The 24,550-nt window shown below is 36.4% G+C and overlaps 1 protein-coding gene across 2 annotated transcripts in view; it reads left to right on the plus strand.

Moving 5' to 3' along the window:
* Positions 1 to 7,148, plus strand: part of sft2d2a (SFT2 domain containing 2a) — a 32,581-nt gene extending 25,433 nt beyond the window's left edge. Inside the window, exons 5-9 of one of the 2 annotated variants that reach the window (XR_010964443.1) lie at positions 8 to 43; positions 147 to 205; positions 1,749 to 1,778; positions 2,484 to 2,709; positions 3,322 to 7,148. Coding sequence is in view for 1 of the 2 variants with exons in the window: in XM_067993142.1 (XP_067849243.1) it covers positions 8 to 43; positions 147 to 205; positions 1,749 to 1,778; positions 3,322 to 3,361 (165 nt within the window). In the remaining variant the exon portion in view is untranslated. The remainder of the gene's footprint in view (positions 1 to 7; positions 44 to 146; positions 206 to 1,748; positions 1,779 to 2,483; positions 2,710 to 3,321) is intronic. The other variant, XM_067993142.1, reaches the window with a different exon arrangement.
* The last annotated feature ends 17,402 nt before the right edge of the window (positions 7,149 to 24,550 follow it).

Consider the following 24,550-nt stretch of genomic DNA (forward strand, 5'->3'; position numbering starts at 1 on the left):
CTTACAGGTTTGCCTTGTGTGTACACTATGCTCTGCTTTTTGGGTATGTTTCATTTATCCTTTAACTATAAAAAAAATTGTTTGGGGGAGGAGGTTTAATTTGTGAAATGTCCTGCTGACTAATCTGTCTTCACTTTCCATTACAGTGGAAGAAGGCAGCACTTGCTTTGATATTTTGTGTGTTGCAATTCTTTGCTATGGCCTGGTAAGCAAACATGTTTATGCAGATTTTTAACATTTATTTTAGGTGAGAGATCTTTGTCTATTTACATGCATGGCATAACTAGAACAATAACTAGCATGCTTGTTTAGTGCTTTGCATTACCATTGACTATGTAAATTAGGTGGCTGATGCATGATTTTCAACTCATTGCTAAATGTGAAGAAAACTGCATCAAAATGGCATGCCTTACATTTACCAAAAAAATCTGAAGCCAGCAGTCCAATTGATGGACACTTTTGTGCTCTGTCCTTGCACACGCTAAAATTGGGTTTGACATAGCCTCAAATTCTTTTTACTTAGGAGCCTTTTAGCCAACAGAGGGCTGGATTCAAAGTCAGTTTCCACAAGTGAAAAGATGGTATAGTGTCACCCAGTCCCATTGTCTGTCTCACTTGCCCAAACTAATGAGTAATCATTTGTGTGTGTAAAACTTGTAAATGTAATCACCCAACAGTTTGGAGGAGGGAAGGGTGTAAATATGGGAAACTTTCACTAGACACAGTTAGTGATCCAGCTTAAGTAATCAATAACCTTAGGACACAGCTCAGCTGAATCTGATTTTCTTGCCTGAGAGTGAAAACACCAACTCTTTGAGCTGCCAGGTTTCTGCCAAAAGGTTAATTTTTAACAAACCATTGATTTGTAGACTACCACTGAGTAATGAATGTTTGGAAATGTTTGCAATTTGAAACTTGCAATCATAAAACTTATACATTGGATATTGTAATATACTCATTACAATATAGGAAATAATATGTTTTGTTTAGCTTGCTGGTTCCTATTGACACTTTCTGTACAAATATATTACTGTAACCACAAAGGATTACACAATGTTTGCTTTGTCAGTAGCACATACCAATAAAAAATACCAGATGTTCTGCACTTTCTCTAGTGAAAATGGCAGATTGAATCATGAGTCAGCTCATTTTTTGTTTACTTGCATTCTTTTTGTTAATGTTTCTAATATTAATCACAATGTAAATCTCTTGCTGCATTTGTAATTGCTTGCTCGTTGCTCTTTCTATTGAAAAGCTCTGTAGAGTGCATGAGTCGGCTGTCAGACATCCAATTGTGACATTTTATACATAGAATTTTGACCAGAACGATTAACTTTTTTAACGCTCTGGACCTAAACACATTCCATGAGCTTTAGTGTTCTGTTTGTTTACAAGTTATTCGTAATTCTGTATTTACACACGCCACTCTCTTTTTGAATTAATCAGAATTAATTTAAATGTTTTATTTCTGAGCAGCATAAATAGAAAAATGTTCCAACCTGAGTGGAGGAGGGTACAAAGACAAGCTAGCTGCAATCTTGAATATTCTAACAGCCTGTCAGTGAGTGAACTGTGTTAATGGAGGATATGGAGAAGTCCATGGCTGAGCCTGTCCTTCACTCCTTGCTGAAGCAGGATTGCTTCTGAATGGTGAAGCAGCAAACTAGCTGCAAAGAATGAATAGTTCATTGCACTATCTGTACATTGAGTTTAGTGACTCTTTTGTTTTCTTTTTCTCTTTGTAACAGGTATAGTATTTCGTACATTCCATTTGCAAGGTGAGTTGTACAATACAAATGAACTGTAAATACTGTACATCTGAAATAGAAACAGGAAATGCAGGAAAGACACAGGTCTATCAGCAGTTTTAAAGAAAAAAGATAGGGTAATGTTTTGGGTGAACCCTTTAACAGAAATGAAAATTGAAAGATGATAAACAAGCCCCATAAGAGTTGAACAAAAAAATGTAATACCCCTGTTTCCTTCCCAATTCTGATGAGTCAAAAAGAATCTAACCAAGTGTCATCAATCTTAATCTTTATGATGTTTGAAAGAGTGCTGACAAAATGCATCCTGTTAAGTTGCAGATATATTTAGATATACTGTAATTACATGAAAACCCATCCTTGAATATACACTGAATTGTATTTAAGAAAACAATATATTGTACCTTTGAATATGGAAGCTACATTCCTCTTAATGCAGGGTAAACTGCTTGTACATTTTTGCTTTCACTAAAGTGAGTATGAATAACCAACTTTTGGATGCAACCTGCCTTATAAGTTATGCATACCAAATAGTCTTTGTGTTGGCATAGCTCAGTTGGTAGCACTGTTGTCTGAGTCAGAAGGTTGTGGGTTCAAAGCCCACTGCAGGAGTAGATCACATATTCTAAAAATGCAATATGAAGGAGTGTTGCTTTGTCATTTGAGATTTGAAGCCTGTTCAGGTGGTTATTAAAGATCCCATGACACTTTTTGCAGAAGAACAGAGAGTTTCTCATGATGTCCTGGCCAATATTCATCCCTCAACCAATAAGACCAACACAGATTAACTGGCCCTCCATTTCGTTGCTGTTCGTGGAATCTTCCAGTGAACAAATTGGTCGCTACGTTTTCCTACGTAACAATGAGTACACTATCAAAACAAATCTCTGCAATACTGTTAATATGAAAGTTCTGCACATCCCAGGTGCTATTGGTCAAACAGGTACATTAATACAACATTTAACACCTATATTTCATTATTTTTACATCAATGTCCCCATACAAGTGGCATCTGCTGTTCCTGCCTGCTGTCTCCTTGTCGGGGTCCTATTCTTTCTCATTCATCCACCCGTTCTCCCTCAGTGTCAGGCCTTGCACTGTCATTACCACCTGCTGTTGCTCTCTTTCAGGCTAATTGTGCACGTAGTTTCTGTGCTATCCACAGCCTCCCCGCTACCTGACCACTGCCCCACCCTAACTCTGTAGACTGTGGCCATTGCCAAAGGAGATCCTGTAGGTTGTAGAAAACTGCTTTGATAAATGTATGTTAATATTTCCTATGGAAAGTTGTAATACGATGAATCATTATAATATTATTGTCTTGAAAATTTTGATCAGACTACATTGTTAAAAGAAAACATTCTACTGGGCTAGATGCCTTACTCCTGGCATAGGAAGTTTTATATTTTCCCAAATTTTAAATTGTTACATAACTTAACATAAATCATGCCTTAAGCATTTTAACCATCTTGGTGTACAGAAATACCAAATATTATTTTTCTAAATAATGAATTGCAGCAAGTATGAAGTGACGTTTGAATCTTTTATTTTACAGAGATGCAGTGATGAAGTGCTTTACAACATGTTTGGCATGAAAACTCTATCCTAAAGATTGAGCATTGCGTTAAGAATGGGGTGTCTGCTATTATGTTTTTTTGTACCTGTTTACACAAAATTAAGTTTCTCTAAGTGTCTTAATACGTGCCTTTGTAATGCATTACTGCCATTAATTCTATCCATTTTTTGAAGCATAATTTCATATTCACAAACAGGAAATTTACAAATACTGGTACACTTGCAACCTAATGGTTTCTAATTTCTCCATTATTTTGGTGACCATTATCCTACAAATGGTGACTAACATTCTTTAAGTAAGGATATGACCAATACAAATTCATATTTTGATTACTATATGACTATTCAGACACTCTTCAGTTCTTTTTAAAGAAAAGCACACAGGTAATTTACTAGTCAAACATGGATTATAAGTCTTTGAGACATGCTGCTATACTTTTGCAAATGCATCCAGGATGTGGTGACCTTAATTAATGAAATTTCACATGGAAGAAATTGGAAACACTGATTTTTTGATATTGATCAATTGTGCTAAAACATTGTTTCTTAAATACTGGCCAAAGAGTGATTTGGAGTTGCAACCTCATTGCCTTAATTTTGTGGTTAGCACAAATATTTTTGCTGTTGAAATTTGTGGACGTTTTTTTTTACAAAAATGGCTACGAAATAACGAATTTGTGAAGATGTTACTATTGAGCCCAATGACAACTAAAAGTTCTTTGTGCACTACTGAATCAAAAAAAATTAGTTTGTGTAATGTAATGGCACTGTTTAATTTCTAAAACAAAAATCCAGTGACCATTAGAAGGAATTTACATTCCAAGTAAAATATAGACAATAGTGCCTTGAGTTTGGGGAATTCAAGCAGACACATTCCTGGACTTCAGCTGCAGTCCGCCATAATCGGACAATTTTCAATCTAGTGATACATAGAAGTATCATGAAATCTGCTAAATAACTTCCTTAAGGCATTTTTATGACCTATTAGATGTCTTGTGTGAAAGTTATAAGTGGCTTTTGTATCGATATAATGTACATTTTTAATGTACTTACCAAACATTACCATTTTTGTGGCAATTGCAAGCTGAAGCTGGCAGAATTGTGTATAGGATTTCTTAGGATTTATAATTGTTTTTGCTGCATAGTACTGCAGGCAGCCTGCTAAATACCCTAACGATGAGGGTTTAAAACTGCATAAAATGTATATTTTCACTGGAGGAAATTAATACAGATGAGTTCAGCATTAAATCAATATTTTGGTAAGTACTTTCAAATGCTAATAACATCTAACTAAAACCTATAATTTTGGTGAACGGCATCTTTGACTATTGCATCACCTTTTTCCCCCCTTTCCCCATAATGATACTGGAGTAATGCTTGTTAAATGGGTTTATGTTTCCGAACAGGATAGATGCTTAGCTATTCCAGTCAAATGTCAATAGTGTGATCTGGGACAACAGTAAATGCAACAACATAGCTTAAAATCTTATGTATAGTGTTGCTGTTTGAGATCTTCCGTTCTGGTCATGAAGGTTCAACTTTATAGAATTATGACTGAAGTGAATATGAAAAAAAAATCCCAGGCAATTTAACATGGGGGCCAACCCAAGTTTTCTGTTTTGAATTTTAATAATAAAAGTTGATGGGGATCAGGTTAATAGATGTAGATTATTCCAGAGATTTATATGTTGGCTGATGGTATTTGTGGAAATAATTATAGATTGAGGCAATTTTTGAGGAGATCTAGGATAACTAGGTAATGTTTCTTGTTCATAAACTGTTTACTACATTTACAACTACTTACGTCAGCACATTTTAACATTACAAATGTCCCAAGTTGCTTCGTAGTTGGGTTGTGTGTGCTTGTTCTCTTCTCTCATCGTTCTCTTCTCCTTTTCCTTTTGCTCTCTTTTACTCTCTTGCTTTTTTCCCTCTTTTATATATTTAGTAGTATGAACAGTAAAAGATTTTCTATTTTCTACTGTATTTGTATGTAATCACAGTGATATTTCTTGTATGTCAATTTTGTAATAAGTACTCTATCTACTCTGCCTACTTTTGAGCAATGAGTGCCTTAGAGCACATGTGCATTTTGGAATTGTTGTGATGTGCTTCTTTGTCTAGCTACTTTGTTTACAACCAAAATTAAATCTTTAACATTGTCTTAACTACTGTTAAACTAATTTTCTAATGATTTCATATTTTGACTTTTTCTGTATTTGACAATATTCAAACTTTACCAGTCTATTAATCACTTTGAGAGCATTTGAACACTACATTACATTTTGTATTATGTAGGCCAGTCATGAGTAATACAAAAAAAATCAATTGAAAATAAAAATACATCTTTCAAATGTGTGGAGCCCTGTCACTTAAAGATCTGAATTTACAAAAAACAAAATTCAGAGAATTTTATTTTTTATATTTTTTTCTTTTGACTGCTTTGCATGTAATTTAACACAGGCAGCCATTCTTCAAATGTGAGCCTTCATAGTGAGTGCTGACAGGCTGTTCAAGACCCTAGTGATAAGTCTAGCTCAATCCACTTTTCACCTGATGTCTGCATGTCAGTACTTTCTAGTTTTGGTCACCATGACACCCCTCCCCTAAGGACACTGAAGCCAATTGTTGTACTCTTATCACTGCTTCATCTGAACTCAGTACAGACTGGAGAGCAAACCTTGGAGTCATCCTAGTCTGTATGGCTCAATATCTACTGGGCCATCATGGAAATCTGCAAACTACTTCAAAAAAATTTTTTTTTGCATATGCAACAATAGGAGGAGAAGAAAGGTGTTTCTTTATTTTCCTCGAGCTTGTTCTACTACTCGGGGTTTCACCTTGTTTTTCACAGTGACAATAAATGATAGATAAATCTTAGAAATGGAGGTGCAGCCCCAATTTTTCAAAAGCAAAATTTGCACGTGTACATCCCATGGGTGAACATTGTCTTGAGCTTGTAAATATTTTTAGATTTTCCATAATTTAGTATGCATATCCTGTGAGCTTTTGGGGAAATCATTTATGCTTTTGATATTAAGATACTTCTATTGTGTGACTTGTTTGCCGTGATGAACGGTTTCAAAGAATAATACTTGTACTGATCATGATTGGAATTCTATTTGCCTTCCCCATGCAACATTTTTCTGCTTCAAATCTCCTTTAACTAAATTTATTCTGGAATTTAGAATGATTTTTGGGGACTCTAATCCTCAAATTCAAATTATGTATAGTTACCTCTAACTAACTGGTATGTTTTAAAGAAAAATTGCAGAATAATGTACTAGATTGCAGACCACTTTCAATGTCAACTAATGGAATGGTGGTGGGAAGAGAGGATATTGTAGCCAGGTTTTTTAAGCAGTGTCTCCATCTCCATTGAGTCAAGACTGCTGTGTACACACTGGCACTTGTATGTAGAGACAGCTGCCTTAAAGCTGGAACTTAAAAAATTTTGTGTGCACCAATTCTAGATTTTGTACATTATGTTGAAAGTTCTAGTATAATTTGTGTAAATGATGAATTTATATTTATAGAGTAAGTGTTAATTCTGTACTTGCAATGTATATTTTGGAATCACTAAAATTTTGCATTTTTGTGGATATTGGTGTGGCAGTATAGTTTTAGCTGTGTATAGATTAGTGTATAGTAAATATAATAAACTTGAGTAGTACCGGCTAGCTTTTTGCAAAGGTGCAAAGCCAGTGTACACTGGTGTCTATTACTCACTTTATATAAGTGCACTGTAGAATAAAACGGTGCTGTCTTGTGACATGTTTTCATTAAAATTGTTTTTCTGGCTTCTCATTATTGTATCAGAATACATTTTATTTTCCTGAATGGAATAAAAATCATTTTTAGTCATCTCAATTCCAATAGTTTTTTTTATAGATGGAATGGTTTCAACTTTTTACAAATATCCAAGGCGCCCAGGTTGTTGGTGGAATATTAAGAGGTGTTGCCTCTTTTTCAGATTTTTTACATTGAATTCTTGAATAATACTAGATCTTTTTTCATTTGATGTTCGTGCTTCCCTTGACCCATCAAACTGAGGTCTGTCTACCTCTTGTAGTTTAGGGGATATAAAAGATCCCATGGCACTATGAAGTACCGCAGGATGTTCTGTTTTCCTGGCCAAGATTGCTCCCTCAAGCAATTCTAACAGAAATATGACTGCCATGTTTGTCTACTTGAACCCCAAAACTTCAAAAAGTAAATAATTGTATGGTGTTTTGCAATATTTTAATGTGATTAGGTACTACAAAAATTCAATATTTTCTTTTGCATCAAGCTCATCATGCTCTTCTTGCTTGTGAGTTGAAAATTTCACATCGACATGTTGAGTGAAATTTTACAGTTTCCTTAAGTTAATCTCAGTAAAACAAGTGTGTAAAATAGCACCAATGATAACTCCTTCCATCACTTTGCTAATGATTGGGAGGAGACTACTAGGATGGTAATTGGCCTGGTCAGATTTATGCTTTTTTGTAGATGGGTTTAGGCTGAAGCTTCCAAATTTTCAATCTTTATGCGGGAGGAGACGAGGGCAATTCGAGGGAACATTTGGAACAAAGATCTCTGGAACACCACACACACCCTTTCCAGTCTTTAAAAAAAAAACTTCCTTTACCTTCTGCCATCCGACCATCTCTTTCTCCATATGGTCACTGTTACGTTTTGGGTTTCTTTTTTTTTAAAAACTAGATATTTTTGGTTTCCATGTTTCACCTATGGGACATAGGTGACCCTTTGCTTCCTATGTTGCATAGCATGTTTTCACTTGCGTTAATCTCTTGGTAAAATCCATAGCCAGCACTGGAAATGAACAGAGAACCTTTTCTTGTTTAATTCAGTTTCTCGTTTTATCCTGTGCTTTAACAGGAACCTCTGTTTTGAAGGCAGTGAAATAACACCACTAAAATTTGTCTTACATTTTAACTGTCAAATCAATTTATAGCAGCAATATAATTTTTTGGACTAGTTAAGCTTTGCTATCACCTTATATATTGAACAATAATAGTTTGCAACTCCTGTCCTAAACTATGACAAAGTATTTTTCCTTTTTTCACCAACTTAGGAAGTTATCTGGCTTAACTAACTCTGGAGGTTCCAGATTCTCATTTGAAAAAGTTAAGCTGATAAATACCTTTTGAAATGGTGACTGGGACCAAGCAGAATTTAAATTACTGCCGATTAAATTTTTAAAAAATCACATAGATCATATTTGGAGTGTTTTAGCTCCTCCCCCAAATATCATTAAACAATTTGACGAATTGTTACAACAATGTATCGAGTTGGGCTGGGATATGATTTCTGAGCAAAATTTGAAGTACTATGCAGAATTAAAGAGCCAAGCTAAAATGCTTTATTTTGTTGGAGCCGCATTACCCTTAATTCCGTTCCATCTTTGTCATAAATATCTTGTTTGGTACCTTATCAAATGCTTTTTTAAAAATCTATTTAAACTACATGCACTTTATTCCTTTAGCTCCTTGGTTATGCCTTCAAAATATTCTATAAGGTTGATCAAGAACAACCTGATACTGGCACAGATAATTTATTTTTTGCTAAGTGTTTAATAATTTCAATCTTCAAATAGACTTTTGAAGTTTATGGACAACTGAACTTATACTAATTGACCTATAGCTGCGTAGTCCTCCACGCTCTAAGTCCAATTTCTGCCACTTGAGGGAGCTTGAATCTGTAAGGAGAATATATCATGAGGACATTCTATTAGTGTGTTGACTCAGGAAACTGAAAATACTCATTGTGACATGCTCATGAATTATGCTGTACCAGCAGGTTGAGATCTACCTCTAAATTTAATATTTTGTGTCTGTGGTGATTTTCCTGATAACCATGGATTATTACGATAACCAATGACTTCTTGTTAGGTAAAGGACAGCTCGCTGAAATTGTGATCCACAATCATCCCCCTTTTCAAGCAGTAGATAATTCTGTACTGTAACCCCTAACAATACATTAGAAGTTTATTACATTTTGTGCCATTATATTGTACTACACAACCCCTCTCTCGTCTGCTATTCCATGTTAATTACATGGCTTACTTACCACGTGTGTGGTATAAAGGATACTGCTTGTATTTTCACTGAAAGTCTGATATTGCTCATGAGTTATCACTACAGAATTGAGTGCAAGACTGTCTGCATTATTTCTGATTATATACAAAACATTTTCAACAAAAAAGCCTGTGAAGCTATCTGTGCTGGTATGCGTTTGGTACTAAGTTGTTGTACCCTCACTTTCATCAATGTTAAGACATATCTAGTACCTAGCAATAATTTGGATGCATTGTTTGAGTTAACAAAAGTCTCATGTTTTTGAATATCCTGTAAGTAATAAAACAGCATGTTAGTACTGAGAAAAATGTAGTATTTCCAAATGTTAAGTTAACTTTTATCCTCTACATTCTTCAAAAGGATTAGAAAATGAATAGCAAGAATAATGGTATAGGGTATAACAGAAATTGCACCTTACTTTTTACACCAAAACTAATTCTTCACACCCTAAGAACTTTTTTTGCTAATTTTGTTTGGACAGTCATCAGACTAGTTGCCCTAAATAAAGAATGGAAACCTCCTTGATCTGTATATTCAGTTTTACATCACTAAGCCATCAGAAAAATACTTACTTTTCTGGTTCATTTCTATTAACTGCAACTCATGTTTTCAGATTTTGATCTATTTAAAATAAATACCTAATTCAGATCTGGCTTGAAAGAAACACTCAAGTGAATTATCTGCAAACATTTGAAATGGATCACAAATTCTGACAATTGATTCTTAGTCAATCTAAATAAAATTAATTCTCAACTAACTTGGAAAGTACTTACCTGGAATGCGAGTAAATAAGATATAGTAAAGCTGCTGCCTGCTCTGTGGTACTGTTGCTGTTCTGTGTCTATTTTGTCCTGTCCTCTCTTGAAAGGAACAATTTATTCACCATTAAACACAAATGAACATTATTCATTTACAAACAGTATATTTACAGCATTTTCCAAGTTTTATCTATCTCATTCTCAGAATAACAAAGACTTCTCGTGTTGACTTTTAACAGAAAATTGATGCTAGAAACACGAGTGCTCACTTAGGTAGCAAAAAGTTACCACGAAGTCTCTACCTAGCACAGTCTCTCTGCTGGCTTCAGATTGACTCCTTAGCTGAGTGCTAGCACCCAAATATAAACCCATAATTGGAAACTCCTGACCACGAAACTATCCAGCAGAGGGACTGCAGTGAACTACTGGCCCTGCCTCTCTCTCAGACTTCACCCAGATACAGCAGCTCTGTGGTACCATGGCCAAGGAGTTACTCTTATGTGTGAACCTATACTGTGATTGTCAGCAGACCAGAGCCATCACTGCTGAGCCCAGTCTTGACTTCATTGGAAATTCATAATGCTACACAATCCTGTAGGGATTACTGGACAGTAATCAGGAGTGAGAACCCTTGCTAATTTTCTCCATACTAGCCAGGGACATGGAAGCCAATTGTAATTACTTATCATTGCACTGGCTAAGATCCACTGGTGTAGTACTCAGTACGGATACGGTAGTGTAGTAGTTATGGACTAGTTATCCGAAGGCCTGGACTAATAATGCAGAGAAAGTGATTTCAAATCCCACCGTGGCAATTTGAGAATTTGAATTCAGTTTAAAAAAGCTAGAAATAAAAAAACTGGACAATTGCTCCACCATTGGCGGCCATGCCTTCAGCTGCCTAGGCCCTAAGCTTAGGAATTCCCTCCCCCCAAATCTCTCGACCTCTCACTCCTCTAAGATGCTCCTCAAAACCTACCTCTGACCAAGCTTTGGGTCACCTGCCTTAATATCTCCTTATGTAGCTAGGTGTCAAATTTTGTTTGATAACGCTCCTGTGAAGCGCCTTGGGACATTTTACTACGTTAAAGGCGCTATATAAATGCAAGTTATTGTTTCCGTAAAAGTAACCACGAATCTGTCGGATTGTCATAAAAACCCAACTGGTTCACTTTTGTCCTTTAGGGAAGGAAACCTGACGTCCTCACCCGGTCTGTACTATATGTGACTCCTGACCCACACCAACATGGTTGACTTTTAACCATCCTCTGAAGTGGCCTAGAAAGCCAATCAGCTACCATCGGTTTCTCAGGGCAGCTAGGGATGGGCAATAAATGTCAACCTTGGCAGTGATACCCACATCCCAAGAATGAATAATAATTTTTAAAATATTGAACCTGGGACCTTCCTGGTTTATGTCATTTAATGTCACACAATTTTTGTTCTTATTTTCATTCAAATAAGTAGGGAATGTAACATTAACATTTTCAAATACCTTGTGAAATGATTATGAAACTGACTTGTATGACAAGTTGTATAACAGTCAAAATTCTTAATAGGATGATTGCACCAATGAATACTTAATATATTGTACAATGTTTATTAGATGGATAAAGGGAACATTGTACTTGTTATAAAGCTAGTCCCATTAAGAGGTTTCTACTTTAGTATTTGCCGTGAGCTGAACTTTTAAAGAAGGATTGGGTTCAATTTGCAACTTTTCTCTAGAACAGACTTTAACCAGTAATAAAAAAAATCTAATCTAAGTTAAGTCATTTTAAGTTCTATAATCCTAGAGTGCAGCCTATCTGTGATTAAAAGCATGATTAGGCAGATGGCTATTTTAGTAATTCAATTATATCTTCAACATGCTGCTTGAGGTTGACGACAATATTGTATAGAGTGGGAGATTGGGTTTCTGCAGGCTTCTGGTACATTCAGAGCAGTTTTCTGCTTCAAATGATTTGGATAATGTACAGGAGATGGAAATATTAGTCAACTGTCTCCCTTAGATTTCATCTGATGTGGGAGATTTTGTACAGAATTGTGAGGGGAGTAGGAACAAAACAAAACAGGATGATCATATGTCAGCTGGGAGGCTGACAGTTAATACCTTTTCTTAGTTATTCAAAGCACCTGTCGACATATATAGATTAAGAAGTTTAAATGAATATCTGAAGGGGAAAAAATACAAAACTCAGTACATGTGAGCACATTCGTGACCACAAATTATGATCATCAAAATGTTCCTTATTAAAATTAGGATTTAATTTTTTTTCCTTATATTGCACCTAATTTGATTGGATGCAGACTACCAAGTGATTCTACTTGTTATATATGATGTATGATATGGGCTAGATGTTTGTAAATCCAATTCACTGTTAGGCTTACCCACTTGTTTCAATTTTTCATAAGCTACATATATTCGTAGCAACACCATGGAAAAATGAGGAATTAGTTGACACACATGTTAGATCAGACAGTTGAGAAAAATAGTATGAAGTGATTGAATAAATGCAATGTTTTAGTTAATCTAGTTTTGTAATCATTTCTCTGTGCAAAGTGATTCTGACATCATGCAAGAATGTCTTGCAAGAAAAACGTAGCACATTTGAAACAATTTTGCAATAATGTCATTGTGCAATGGCATCACTACATCTTTTATTGTGAGTATCAAAAAATCATTTGATTTATCTTTTTGTTAAAAACTACTAATGAAAGGATCACGTTTAAGCTTTACAGGTGATGAAAGAGCTGATACCTGGCTCTCACATTGAAAGACATTGGGAGACCAGGGACCAGACACCAGCAGGAGTTGGGGAAGCTGGCATCCTAATATCTGAGAGGATTGGAATGAGTCTTGCCTGACTTTTTCCAATGAACCTGTAATAAGGGACATTTTACCCATTTGAAATGTATTTTAAGGGTATTGAGGAGTACATGAGGAACTGTAGTTGAACCTTTTTTGCTATAGTGTTATTGTGCAGAATTTTTCTGGTGGAATTTGATTGGGAAAAATTTAAAATTTGGGAGCACGGTTTTGCACAATATGATTTGTCGAAAACGAAAGTAAAAAAAATTACCAATTAGAAAGAAGAAAAACAAGGTTAATCAACGAGAAAGAAAGTTAAATATTTTCAACTCTGGTTCCCTCTCCTCAGGTACTGTCCCTCTGTTTTTCAAAACTGCCATTTGTTCTAGAAAACTACTGCCACAACTCCAACCCCTTTCCTTTCCAAAGTCCTTGAGCGTGTTGTTGCCACCAAATTTGTACCCATCTTTCCCACAAGTCCATTTTTGAATATCTCGAATCAGGTTTCCACCTCTGCCACAGCACTGAAACGGCCATAATCAAAGTCACAAATGACATCCTCTGTAACTGTGACGATGATGCAGTTTCTCTCCTCGTTCTCCCTGCAGCCTTTGACTCAGTTGACCAATGACCTAAAGTTAATCTAGCAAGTTTATGTCACAATTCTTTTTCTTTCCGGGGTACAAGTTGCACTGAATACGAAAAGATATTTGCACTCATAAACAATTATGAAATTGATCTTATAATGCTGAATATTTTGATCTAATGCTGTTAGTGGCAAGTTACACCATCTAATGAGATATTTGAACTTAGTGCTCTACCAAATAGAAATATGCCACTTACCCTATGCAAATGAACATGACTTGTAGTAGTTTGGTCACACAAATGATGACTAAAGTCCATGTTTCATAGTTTTCTTTAGCGAAGCATTACAAAAATGTAAACATGCAGTTTTGGAGACTGTTCCAACATCTAAAAAAGCATTACTTTACATTCTAAAATTATAGAGCTGTAAAGGATAGCAGAAATTATCTTAAATATGTGATTAATGCAAGATAGAACAATGTAAAAAAGTTTCTGCAGTCCAATTATGTAATTATCCTCAAAGTTCATTATATGGCAGGAAAAATATTGCTAAACTGTACAATCTTCTGAATGAAGAAATTAACATATCCTCAAAGTTCTGGTCAGCAACTGATACTGCTGTCTTATTTCTGCAAAAATAAGAAATAAAATATCACAGCATTAGTTGTTAAGACCTGTAAAACATTAGAAAACATTGAGCTAAAAAGAAAAGTAATTTAGCTTATCAAACATATTACTTTTAAAGACCTCATTCAATGTACCCTCTTGTAGGTCACTTATCTAATCTGCTCTCCTCATTTTGGAACATCAGTTCCATGGGTTATGTATTATTACTGTAATCCTCCCTTGTAAGCCTGTTGGTGTGCACAAAACTTTAATGCTGACAAGCCTCACAATCCTCTACATTCTAAATTGTATCTTTAAGATAATTATTGTCTTATGGTTTTGAGTCCACGGTTGTTATTGTTATGTCCATCTACTCTTGACTGTTACCATTATTTAATAGATGTTGTGCTAAGTATAAGTGGATCCTTACTTTTGAAGCATTTTATGATCTTCTATCATCTTCACTTAATTGTTTTTACCTCTGCAGCTCTATTTCTTTACAACGTCCTTTCCCAACTTCTGTGTCAGTTATTCCAGATTTGGCCTTTGACAAAATAGTTGGCATATTGGATACATCTAGTATAGCCTCTCTTTGTTATAAATAAATGTATTTCAGGGGCAAAGATACCAATGAACCCTATTAATTGCATGTTGGGCATGTCACTGACAGTATTAAATAATGCATCTCAAAAACAAATCCAAAATAGAACCTAGAAAATACTGTATGAATATTAAACATGTTCATGACTTTAATGGAGGCATTCGGCATTTAAAGTAAATGGATTAATGTCTGTTAAAATGGTGAACATTCGTACACTAATGTTACAAGTAGGAATTTTTATGGCCATATTGCTGACAACAAAATGATCTATTCTGGGATTGTGGAGATCAACTGATTCTTCTTTCACGGATATCTGGTTAAAAACATTTGAACTGCATCATTAATGTAGCTGATTGATTTACAGTATTTATTAGATTATTGATTCCAAGAATTAAGTTGGAATGTGAAAACAAAATGAATAGTGAAACTGACGAGATTGAGTAATTTCTTTGCATCTTTGAGATGGACCTTTCCCAACAAACCTTGGTTTGATGTTGACCCAGGAGATCATAAGCAAGATTTTAGAATCTACTAGGACTGCGAGTATAGTTGAACAATGGAAGATGAGAGTGCTTTTTTTATATCAGATTTCTCAGATAAAGAAGTTTTGTGTACAATTCAAACATTTCACTATGAACCATAGGAATCAAAAATGTAGGAATGGAAAAAAAACTATTAAAGGAGTGGGAAACACAACACAGTGAATTGTGAAAAGTAATGGTTTGTTAAAAATATTAAAAATTGCACAGTAAACAGATGGCAAGCCTTTATTCTTTTTAACATTTTGTTACTGCACAGAAACAGATTTTCATTTAACATCCTAATAAAGTAATTAATTGTATATTGTATGCATTGATATATAATAACCATGTAGTTCTCTAACGATTCAATGTAGATTACCACACACTGATTTTTTAATATATGTTGGCTGAGAGTTTCCGCTAGATTGTGTTGGCTTTTAAGCGCAATCCAGCCAAATCAGAGCCAAATATCAAGGAATTTCGAATTATAACGGGTGTAATTTGCGCCCAGCGTAATTCAAGTTTCTGCGATCTTTTGAGCTGGCTAAAACAAAATCGCAATGAAACTAGCTCCGCCCACAAAACTATCCACACACGCCCCCCCCCCCCCCCTCCCGCTTGAAACAACAAGAAAGGTGAATTTCCGCCGATTGCACAGGCCTGCGGCATGCAAGGAGGATTTTAAAATTAAGCTAATTTTCTTAGGCACAAAGGCACTAGTGGGCATAGTTTAAATGTTTTTAAGTATTAGTAAAATAATTTTTTAAGAAACTGACTACTGTACATCAGTGAAAGTAGTAAATGCTTCAGTATAGTTTTTTGAGTCATTCTCAGTGATTTTAAATCAGGTTACTCACAGGCAGAGGACTAGAGACCTTTATTAAAAATGCTAATTTTTAGTGATAAACCCATTTTCAGCTGTATTAATAAAACTGCACCAGGTTACCACTCTTAAATACATCAACGAATATTTTTCATTGCAAAAATAAATAAACGATTATGCTATGTTAAGCTGCCAAATTGCGCTGATTCATGGCAGATTTTACGTTTGTGATTATGTTAATGCATTTTAGCAGAAACTTCTTGTAACTCAGCATAAAATGCGCCAGAGCAATTTTTGGGCGCAAATTATGCCCCATTGCCGATTGCGCCCAAAGCAGAAACTCCAGGCCATTATCTTTTTCCTCATTTCAAGGTGCAAATGTAAAAATTGCTGTTCTCTGGAAACTGTTGAAGAAAATGCTTGTGTAGGGATATTACAAAAAAATGTGAAGCACTAATGATTACACAGTGCCTAATGTTTAATAATTAATTTCACCATCTATCAATGAATATAATTATGTATATATGGAACAAAAATATTTTATGTAACTCTTGGGGTAATTTTAACTTTTATTGCCAGGCAAAAAATGAGTGATAGCGAATCAGCAGCTCATTTTACACCTTGCCTGCTTTTCTTTTCCAAATGGACGATAAATGAATAATTATGGGTGAGACAGGCCATTCAGTTCCTATCAGCCCATTCATCAGAAAGACCCTAACATCCCCTCCTTGAAGCATCCAATTGGTTCTTAAATGATTCCATGGTTTTTGTTTCCACTATGCTATCTGGAGGATTTGTGACTCTAAAGTTCTTTGATTTTCTGCTATTTGAGGTCAAGGTCCAGTGGTTCAGCCTCATCGATGAGGATGCTCAGTGCTCACTCTACTCTTTACTATCTCTAGCATTACCACAAGAAGTCGATGAATACTTTCAAACCCAGTTCAGCACCATTCGTGCTTTGATCAACAGTGTAGTCCAAGATCCAGTCCATGGGTAACAGAAACAGATCAGGGCCGTTGATGCATCCTTGTCAAATTCCAGATCCAGTCTTGAAGGCGGCACTTGTCTATGCGCATGCAGCTGGACATACACTTTTATAGAAGTCAAATGAGTCGGACCATTTGTCCGAAGCTCCCAACCACTTTAGAAGTAACCAGATTGACTTCCTGTCCACCAAGTCAAATGCTTCCTTGAAATTGATGTAGGTGAAACCCATAAGAACATAAGAAACATAAGAAATAGGAGCAGGAGTAGGCCATACAACTCCTGAGCCTGCTCCGCCATTCAATAGATCATGACTGATCTTCTACCTCAACTCCACTTTCCCACCCTATCCCCATATCCCTTGATTCCTCTAGTGTTCAAAAATCTATCGATCTCAATCTTGAATATACTCAACGACTGAGTAGCCACAGCCCTCTGGGTAGAGAATTCCAAGGATTCATAACCCTCTGAGTGAAGAAATTTTTCCTCATCTCAGTCCTAAATGGCCGACCTCATCATGAGACTATGACCCCTGGTTCTGGAATCTCCAGCCAGGGGAAGCAGCCTCTAAGAATTTTATACGTTTCAATATCACCTCTCATTCTTCTAAACTCCAGAGAATATAGGCCCATACTACTCAATCTCTCCTCATAGGCCAACCCTCTCATCCCAGGAATCAATCTAGTGAACCTTTGTTGCAACCCCTCTAAGGCAAGTATATCCTTCCTTAGGTAAGGAGACCAAAACTGTACACAGTACTCTGGGTGTGGTCTCACCAGAGCCCTACATAATTGCAGCAAGACCTCCTTACTCTGATACTCCAACCCCCTTGCAATAAAGGCTAACATACCATTTGCCTTCATAATTGCTTGCTGTACCTGCATGTTAACTTTCTGTAGAGATGGTTGATAATCTCAACTAACTTAGGAGCTCAACACACAACTCAGGTGCCTCTGAAGGAGAGATACGTTGGCAAATAGATATTGCCAGAGGTGTTATGTGATCTCTTGATAAGAATGTTTGGAAGTCAAGAATCCAACTAGCAACCAAGCCCAGATTTTACAAATGTCTTATTATCTCAGTTCTAACATATGGAGAAGACACATGAGATCCTACAGTTTGTGACCAATCAAGACTGGATGCCTTTGACCAATGGTGTCCCCAACGAATACTTGGTGTCTGCTGGTACAACTATGTCAGAAACATGGAGATCAGAAGTCACACAGCACAAGTTGCTGTCTCCGACTATTCGGGCATATCACCCAGTCACATGAGAACTTTGATGTGAAGAGAGCCCGGCAGGCATCCCAATCAAGGTTCTCTCCAGATTGGCATTGACCATGAAGTGACCAAGACCACTTGGACCCATGCAGTCATGCAGGACTTAAAAAAGCTCAATTTAGCCTTTCATACTGTATGGTAATACGCGTAAGACAGAGTAGCCTGGAAATGTCGCACATGCACCACAATGCTCCCATTGGTGGATTAGGGGATCAGTAGTAGTAGTATGATATTTGAGAGTCTATTTTCCATATTATTTCCTAGTTTTCACTATTTTTTACACTTAAGAACATAACAACGCATGAACTGAGAAAAGGCCATTCAGCTCATCAAGCCTTTTCTTTCCACAGACAACGTACAGTCTGTTCTGCCCTACTTAATTAATCACCTAAGGGAATGTTCTATGTAATTTCTCCAAATCCTAAAGGTAAATGAGAAAAAGTATACAATATCTTATGTACACTTATGTATCTATCATTCAAACCTGGCAGCTTGCTTTCCACTGATGAAAACTCCATAATCCCCAGCAGTACTGGAACCATCTTGTTCTATTGAGTATTTGATCATTTATGTCTAAATTTACCTCTATAAGAATTAATCTAATTCCAGGTCAGATATTTATCTAATTTCTTTTTGAATGCATTATTCGAGGCATTAACTGCTTTTGCTGGCACTACACCATGAAGAATAGAAATCTTGCTGGAGTCTTGTTAACTTTGTGGTTGAGTCATGTAATTCTGTGTTCACAGTCCAATCTTCCACATCACTTTCTGCTTCATCAGATTTATATGGATATGGTTCAATCATAGTAACAGCTTCTTTCTGTGAGGAATCTGACAGAAAATCACTCTAATTTTCATTTTAAAATCCTATCTTTGATATCCTGCTTAGAACAAGAGTTAAATCTTGGGTGTATTTAAAAGAATGACAGCAAATCATACAAAAAATAATTTTTGCACCTTTTATTTTAAAATCACTATCAATCTTCTGTCAATAACTATTCTTCTTTGAATAAAAATAAAGTAGTTTATTTTTAAAATCAGTATCAATACATTTTAACTGAAATCAAAGGGCTACGGGGGAATCGGACTAACTGGATTGCTCTTACAAAGAGCCAACATGGGCTCGATGAGCCGAATGGCCACCTTCTGTGCTGTAACCATTCTATGATTCTATGAAATATCTGATGTAACCTGTGCCTTTAGACTTCAATTGGACCTGTTCTAGAAAATATAAGCTTCTTTATGGTTGATTTTATCAACAAACAGGTGGCTTCTCATGAGAATAAAATGTAAGGACATTAATAAGTTGTTGATATATTCCAATTTACAGAGAGCTGCAACAGGCTGAGCTGCCAGCTGGTAAATCACTGGAAAGTATTCCAATTGAATTGTGGTTGTCCTCTAAGAATTTTTAATCCCAACCCTTTTCTTTCCCTGATAAATTCATCCATTTGTGTTAATATGGCTTAATTCAACAAACTTCACGTTTGGCTGCTGGTCTGTCGACAACATATACTGAATGTTGAGTGTTGAAAGAATGGTTCAGGATTTTTCGCTGACAATTAATATAGAAGTCACTTTTGGTGGCCTCTGGGTATAACTTCCAATAAATAAATTCTGATTACTGGAGCTATTTTTAAACTGTTTTTTTGTTTTAAAAAATACAAATAATAATACAGCAGAGATTACAAATTACAATGCCAGCAGCAATGAACAATCTTCAAATACAAATTAGAAAACAGCCAAACATTCAACTATTAAATATTAACTATATGTCCTTTGAAATTTTGTTTCAAAGAATGCACAAACAATAAATACTTGAAACCCACAAACCATAACAACAGTAATTAGCAGTCACACTACCTTTGGCTCCACCAGAACCAAACCACAAAGAGATATAGTGCACCACTAAAGCTGTCTTTATTACCTGTTTATCTAGTGAACTTTACTTAATTCTTTGGCAGATTAATTTTAATGTATGATATAAACAAAAAACATTTTGAAGATTCATGGAGCATGAATCTGCTTCAGACCAAAACTAATCCATGACCTAGTTGCGTGTGAGTTATTGGGTCAGACGTCTTGTGGAACACATATCATATCAAGTGTGTCCTCTACTTATATCATGTTAACTAATAACTGATTGAAACTTCTTGTGGAAATCTTTGGCATTATAGGAAGTGTATGCTGACCTCTCCCAGACTGGTATGGTGTGTGTCACATTCTGTACTCAATTTTACAAAATATGTAAACTAATATTATGTATTGGATCTTTATATTGACTGGATCTCCACCTCAGCATTGGCATTGATCTGAGTTATATTTCCTACTGTGACTTGGAAAACAGGTTTGAAACCCACAAATATTAGGGGTTTCACTCTTCCATTGTAATTCACTATGGAATCTCCATAAACTGTACCTCCATAAACTGAGATAAATATGTCAAAAAATATTTACTATCAACCAATGTACTGTTATAATACCATGTGTACATCGCCCTTATGTAACACTAATATAACACATTCCTAGCCATCTGTTATTCTATCTCCTCAAAATGATAAATGAAAGAGGAAAAACAGATAAGATGCCATGAGTAGCTGAATATGGAAATAAGAGTTTGATGAGTGAAGCAGTAGATGAATTGCACATTCTCAGCTATTTCTGTACAGATGGTTGTGTTATATGATACATTAGCCTTAGAATTTCCCAGTAATAAAATGCATATCATATTTGGATAAAGGTGTAGTAATTATGTCTTTCTGACCAAACAAAGCTAATGCCACAGAATGCATTGATTGTCCAAATCCACAGTAACAGGCACGAAAAATGGAGCAAAAAGAAAACAAATTTACCCAAAGCATTAACGGTACACATTACCAAAAAAAATACCAAGATAGCCTGAAATCATCCCCAGGCCTTTATAATTCTACACCTAACTTCATCATGTGTTTATTGATTGCTGATTGTTTCCCTTCACACGGTATTAATATTTTTGCATTACTTCCCAGCGATAAACTACTTCAATGCTGTAAAAAAAATCTATCAGAGTACAGAGGCGCCTACCTGGTGACTTGGTGATGTTCCCTGAATTTTTTTTTGAAGCTTGGTGAGCGTTTTTTTAAATCCCGTTTCGTGTGTTCTTTTCATAATCTCCGAGCCTTTGTAAAACCTAATGAAGAACTGCTGGTACAAATGATCGTTAATGGGGCAGAGCAGGGTTAGAAAGGTAAAGTAATCGCAGGTGACCCGGGGAGGAAGAAGAACGGTGAAAACGAACACCAAAGTCAGAAAATTAAAAAATCACCAGATGCTCTTTTAATGACCTGGCGTCAGATAAATAAAAAAGGAAGAACATACGTGGGGTCTGCAAATGCCATATCGAATTAGCATAAGTTAATATTATAGTATAAACTATACTAAAATATACTGGTAAATAACCAATTAAAGCGTATTCGAATTTACACTTATCAGTAGTCCTATTCTTTTGAAATGATAAAAAGACAACACTTCTATTGCGTATAATCGTGGTATTAAACTCAATACTGGAGCTTAAAATAAAAATAGTAGACGCTTTGTTGGTCATCGGTGAGCTAATACATAAAGATGCAATGGACAAAAAACAAAAGACGAAAGCTGCAGAAGAGTTTATTTTGTCTACAGTAAAGACCTGACAGATAAAATATATTTCTCCTGTGCGGGGAAAGACAAGGGGTTATTTATAAAATGAGATTGCTGAGTAAACTTTATAGAGTTACACTGAGAGAATAACAAGTGACGGTCGAAACTGGTATTTTAGACAAAATTATAGTTCGGGAAATAAAACAGTCCAGACGCTTCTCTGCTTATTACACCAGACAAACAAAGTACAATCCGACAAGAAAGGAAACATCTTAAAGCTGCATGTGAAGGCAAAGGCTTTTATTTTTTTCATATATAATACAACTATCCTTGCCATAAATTATTAAAAGTCACAATGAAAAGAGAATCGCGTGATTAATAAGGTGAGATTTACTTCCCATATAAAACCGTGGTTGCTCCAAATAACTAAACCCGCACAAAAGCATATTGATACAAAGCTCAGCACAAAAAGGGCCTATTTAGGGTTAATGTTCAATTTAGTTCGGTTCCGTTTAGAGTCCTGGGAAGCAAAGAATCGCAATCTAAAAATTCATCTTCATAAACACGTTGGATTAACTGAAATGATTTGTGATTATAAAGAAAATATTGCATAAAAACAGAAATGATGGAAATACTCAGCAGGTCAGGCAGCATCTGTGGAGAGAGAAACAGTTAACGTTTCAGGTCGATGACCTTTCGTCAGAACTGGAAGAAGTAAAGATTTAACAGTTTTCAAACAACTACAGAGCCAGGGAAAGGGGAAGGGGAAGAAGGAGAGGAAAGAACAAAAGGGGAGGTCTGTGAAGGGCAGGAGTGGTTAAATGACAAAAGGGATGATGGTGCAAGGCAAAGGAGGGTGGTAATGGGACAAGTAAAGAAACAAAAGATGGGTCTAGAGCGGCTGTAAATGGCAACTGTTGAATGTGGAGGTTGGTGCAATGGAAGGTGAGGACAAGGGGCTTATAAGCCTACCGACTGCACTTCCTCTCACCCCACTTCCTGTAAAGACTATTCCATTTTTCCAGTTTCCCCATCTCCGTTGCATCTGTTCCGATGATGCCATCTTCCACACCAGTGCTTCTGATCTGTCTTCCTTTTTCCTCAACCGAGGATTCCCCTCCACTGTGGTCGACAGGGCCCTCGACCGTGTCCATCCCATTTCCCATGCTTCTGCCCTCACACTTTCCCCTCCCTCGCATAACCATACTAGGATCCCCCTTGTCCTCACCTTCCACCCCACCAACTTCCACATTCAACGGATCATCCTCTGTCATTTCTGCCACCTCCAGTGTGATGCCACCACCAAACACACCTTCCCCTTCCCTCCTCTTTCAGCATTCTGAAGGCACCATTCCCTCCACGACACCCTGGTCCACTCTTTAATCACCCCCAACACCAGCTCTCCTACCCAAGGGACCTTCCCGTGCAAGTGCAAGAGGTGCAACACCTGCCCTTTCAACTCCTCCCTTCCCACCGTCCAGGGCCCCAATCACTCCTTCCAGGTGAAACAGCAATTTACTTGTATGTGTTTTAATTTAGTATACCGTATTCACTGCTCACGATGCGGTCTCCTCTACGTTGGGGAGACCAAACGCAGATTGGGTGATTGCTTTGCTGAACACCTCCACTCAGTCTGCAAGGGTGACCCTGACCTGCTGGTCGCTTGCCATTTTAATTCTCAGTCCCATTCCCAATCTGACCTCTCTGTCCTTGGCCTCCTACGCTGTTCCAATGAAACTCAACAGAAACTCGAGGAACAGCACCTCCTCTCTCGATTAGGCACTTTACAACCTCAACATTGATTTCAATAACTTCAGATCATATCCACTGCTCCCATTTTTTTGGACAGCAGGTGCTGGTAATGGTTCTGATGTTGCCATTTACAGCTCCTCTAGACCCACCTTTTGTTTCTTTACGTGTCCCATTACCACCCTCCTTGCCTTGCACCATCATCCCTTTTGATATTTAATCACTCCTGCCCTCACCTTATCACAGACCTTCCCTTTTGTTCTTTCCTCCCCTCCCCCTTTCCCTGGCGCTGTACTTGCTTAAAAACTGTTAAAACCTTTACATGTTCCAGTTCTGATGAAAGGTCATCTACCTGAAACGTTAACTCTGTTTCTCTCTCCACAGATGCTGTCTGACCTGCTGAGTATTTCCAACATTTCCTGTTTTTATTTCAGATTCCCAGCATGGGCAGTGCTTTGCTTTTGAAGAAAATGTTGAATTGGGTGCACAGAAATGGAAATACACTACTATTGTTTCCCAGTTTTAACCTGTAAGATACTACGATATGTATATATTTTTGTCAATGTTACATATTAGCATTGTATACACGTCTCTTCATCCTGTCTCAAGTGATTAGTACAAGTAATACAGTTTGCCTCAGAAGGCCCGGTAGATAAACAAGAGATATATATATAGATATGCGAGTGTGAATGTGCAAACGCTATCTAAACAAGTTTTATACTTCAGGTTTGTTTACACGACAGACAATTCATTTTATTAAACCTGTACCCAATTCTGTATGGATGTTTG

Source organism: Heptranchias perlo, chromosome 11 (assembly GCF_035084215.1).
Source record: "Heptranchias perlo isolate sHepPer1 chromosome 11, sHepPer1.hap1, whole genome shotgun sequence".
NCBI lineage: Eukaryota > Metazoa > Chordata > Chondrichthyes > Hexanchiformes > Hexanchidae > Heptranchias > Heptranchias perlo.